General features: G+C 59.3%; 1 protein-coding gene across 1 annotated transcript in view; it reads left to right on the forward strand.

Moving 5' to 3' along the window:
- EVPL (envoplakin) overlaps nt 1–1,972 on the forward strand; it is a 16,972-nt gene that overhangs the window by 6,458 nt on the left and 8,542 nt on the right. Inside the window, exons 7-8 of the mRNA XM_014531744.1 lie at nt 1,220–1,408; nt 1,822–1,968. Of these exons, the coding sequence (XP_014387230.1) occupies nt 1,220–1,408; nt 1,822–1,968 (336 nt within the window). The remainder of the gene's footprint in view (nt 1–1,219; nt 1,409–1,821; nt 1,969–1,972) is intronic.

Below are 1,972 nucleotides of genomic sequence, written 5' to 3' on the forward strand. Positions count from 1 at the left end.
GGTGGCCACCAGGGCCCGGCTGGAGCACAGAGGTGCCTGGAGAAGACACAGGACACGCGCATTGCGGGAGGCAAGGCAGCTCGTGACAACGGCAGGTGCCTCTGTGACCAGGTCTCAGGGGGCAGGTGATGTCACACCTGAACTCTCTACAGGGAAACGCCCCAAGGCAGAGAAAGTTGGTTCTTACGAGTGAAAAAAGGCGTTGCTCTTTTTATGTATAAACCATAGATAGACACACATGATGGATAGACAACCTGTCTGTGGTGTTAAACTTTCATGGAGGTGATGGGGAAAGTCAGAAAAGAATGTCTACAATAAACACCTCCTTAGAAAAGACAATAGCAAGAAGTGTTGAGAAACATTGATTTAATGTACGACAGGAACTTTTTTTTTGGTAATTTTCACCCCAAATTTGCGAGAGACAAAAGCCAAGGCGTTTCCTTCCTTTTTCTGGATAAACCACAACACCATGTCGCCCCATTGACAAGAGTTCCTCAGTGTCACCCAGCTGGGGGGCGTTTCTTTTTAAAAAATATGTCTTTATTGATTTCAGTGAGAAAGGAAAAAGGAGAGAGAGAGAGAATCATTGATCGGCTGCCTCCTGCATGCCCGCTACTGGGGATTGAGCCTGCAACCCACTCATGTGCCCTTGACCAGAATTGAAACCCTGGACCCTTCAGTCCTCAGGACGACGCTCTATCCACTGAGCCACACCAGCCAGGGCTGGGGTGTTTTTTTAAAGCACTTCTCCAGGCCCTGGCTGGGTAGCTCAGCTGGTTAGAGCCTCGCCCCAATACACCGAGGTTGTGGGCTGGATCCTCAGTCGGGGCACATGCAAGAGTTAGCCCATGGAGGCATCAGTCAGCGGAACAACAAATCCATGTTTCTCTCCAGTCAATTTTTTTTTAAAAAAAGCACCAAAAAAAATCATCAAAGCACATCCCCAGCTTCTACCTCCTGAGCACCCATCCTGGGCACCCACCCGGGTCCCAGCCCCGGTCGCAGCCAGCACCCCCTGGGGCTGGAGGGAGGCGGAGGCGGCGGTGGCGGCCTTCACCTGGGCAGGAATTCCGGACAAGGCCGGGCTCAGAGAGGAGATGAGGTTCAGTGAACCACAGGTGCCCGCGGGCAGAGCCCTCAGTAGAACGGCCCGCGGCCCGGGAGAAGGGCCGGCGGTGCGGGGACCGTGGCGGTTAGGGTCCAGCCGGTCGGCATGTAGCTGTTCTGTGGGGTTAACGGGCAGCGGGGGCCCTGGGCTCTGCTTCACACCCACCGACCTCAGTTCCAGGAAGAGGCCGACTCCGTCAGCCAGACCCTGGCAAAGCTCAGCTCCAGCCTGGACACCCAGTACAGCCCTGCCCCTGGGGGGGCCCCAGGCGCCCCCACTGAGCTGCTGCGTCAGCTGGAGGTGAGACAGCCCCACCAGCCCCTGCACCGTGGGAATCGGCCTGCCTGTGTGTCTGGGCCTCACCCCTCCTGGTGCCTGTCCTGCCCGAGCCCTGGTCTGGGGGGCAGGAGGGGGGGGCTCTAGTCACCAGCAAACTCTGTCCCTCCCTGGGCCTCAGGTTCCTCCCCTGTAACATGACAGGGCCTCCAGGATTGCTGAGCCCCTCCCGCTCCTACGCTGAGGCCTGGATGGCTCTGGGCAGCCCCCCTCCCCCCACAACTCTGCCCAGCAGACCCCAGGGTCCAGGCCCCAGGGAGGGGCCCCTTTTACTCTGCGGACCTAGAGACCCTCTTCATGAAGGCCAGGTCCCTGGCTCTCTTGGGGGGCGGGTTTGGGGGGCCTGGCCTGACCCCCCACTGCTCGGCACCCCACAGGCAGAGGAGAAGAAGCTGGCTGCGGCCGAGAAGACCATTGGGGACCTGCAGCGGCGGAGCCAGGAGGTGGCCCCCCTGCCGCAGCGCAGGAACCCGCCCCAGCAGCCTCTGCAGGTGGACAGCATCTGTGACTGGGACACCGGAGAGGTAC

This window comes from Myotis brandtii, unplaced genomic scaffold, assembly GCF_000412655.1.
Source record: "Myotis brandtii unplaced genomic scaffold, ASM41265v1 scaffold825, whole genome shotgun sequence".
In the NCBI taxonomy this organism is placed as follows: domain Eukaryota; kingdom Metazoa; phylum Chordata; class Mammalia; order Chiroptera; family Vespertilionidae; genus Myotis; species Myotis brandtii.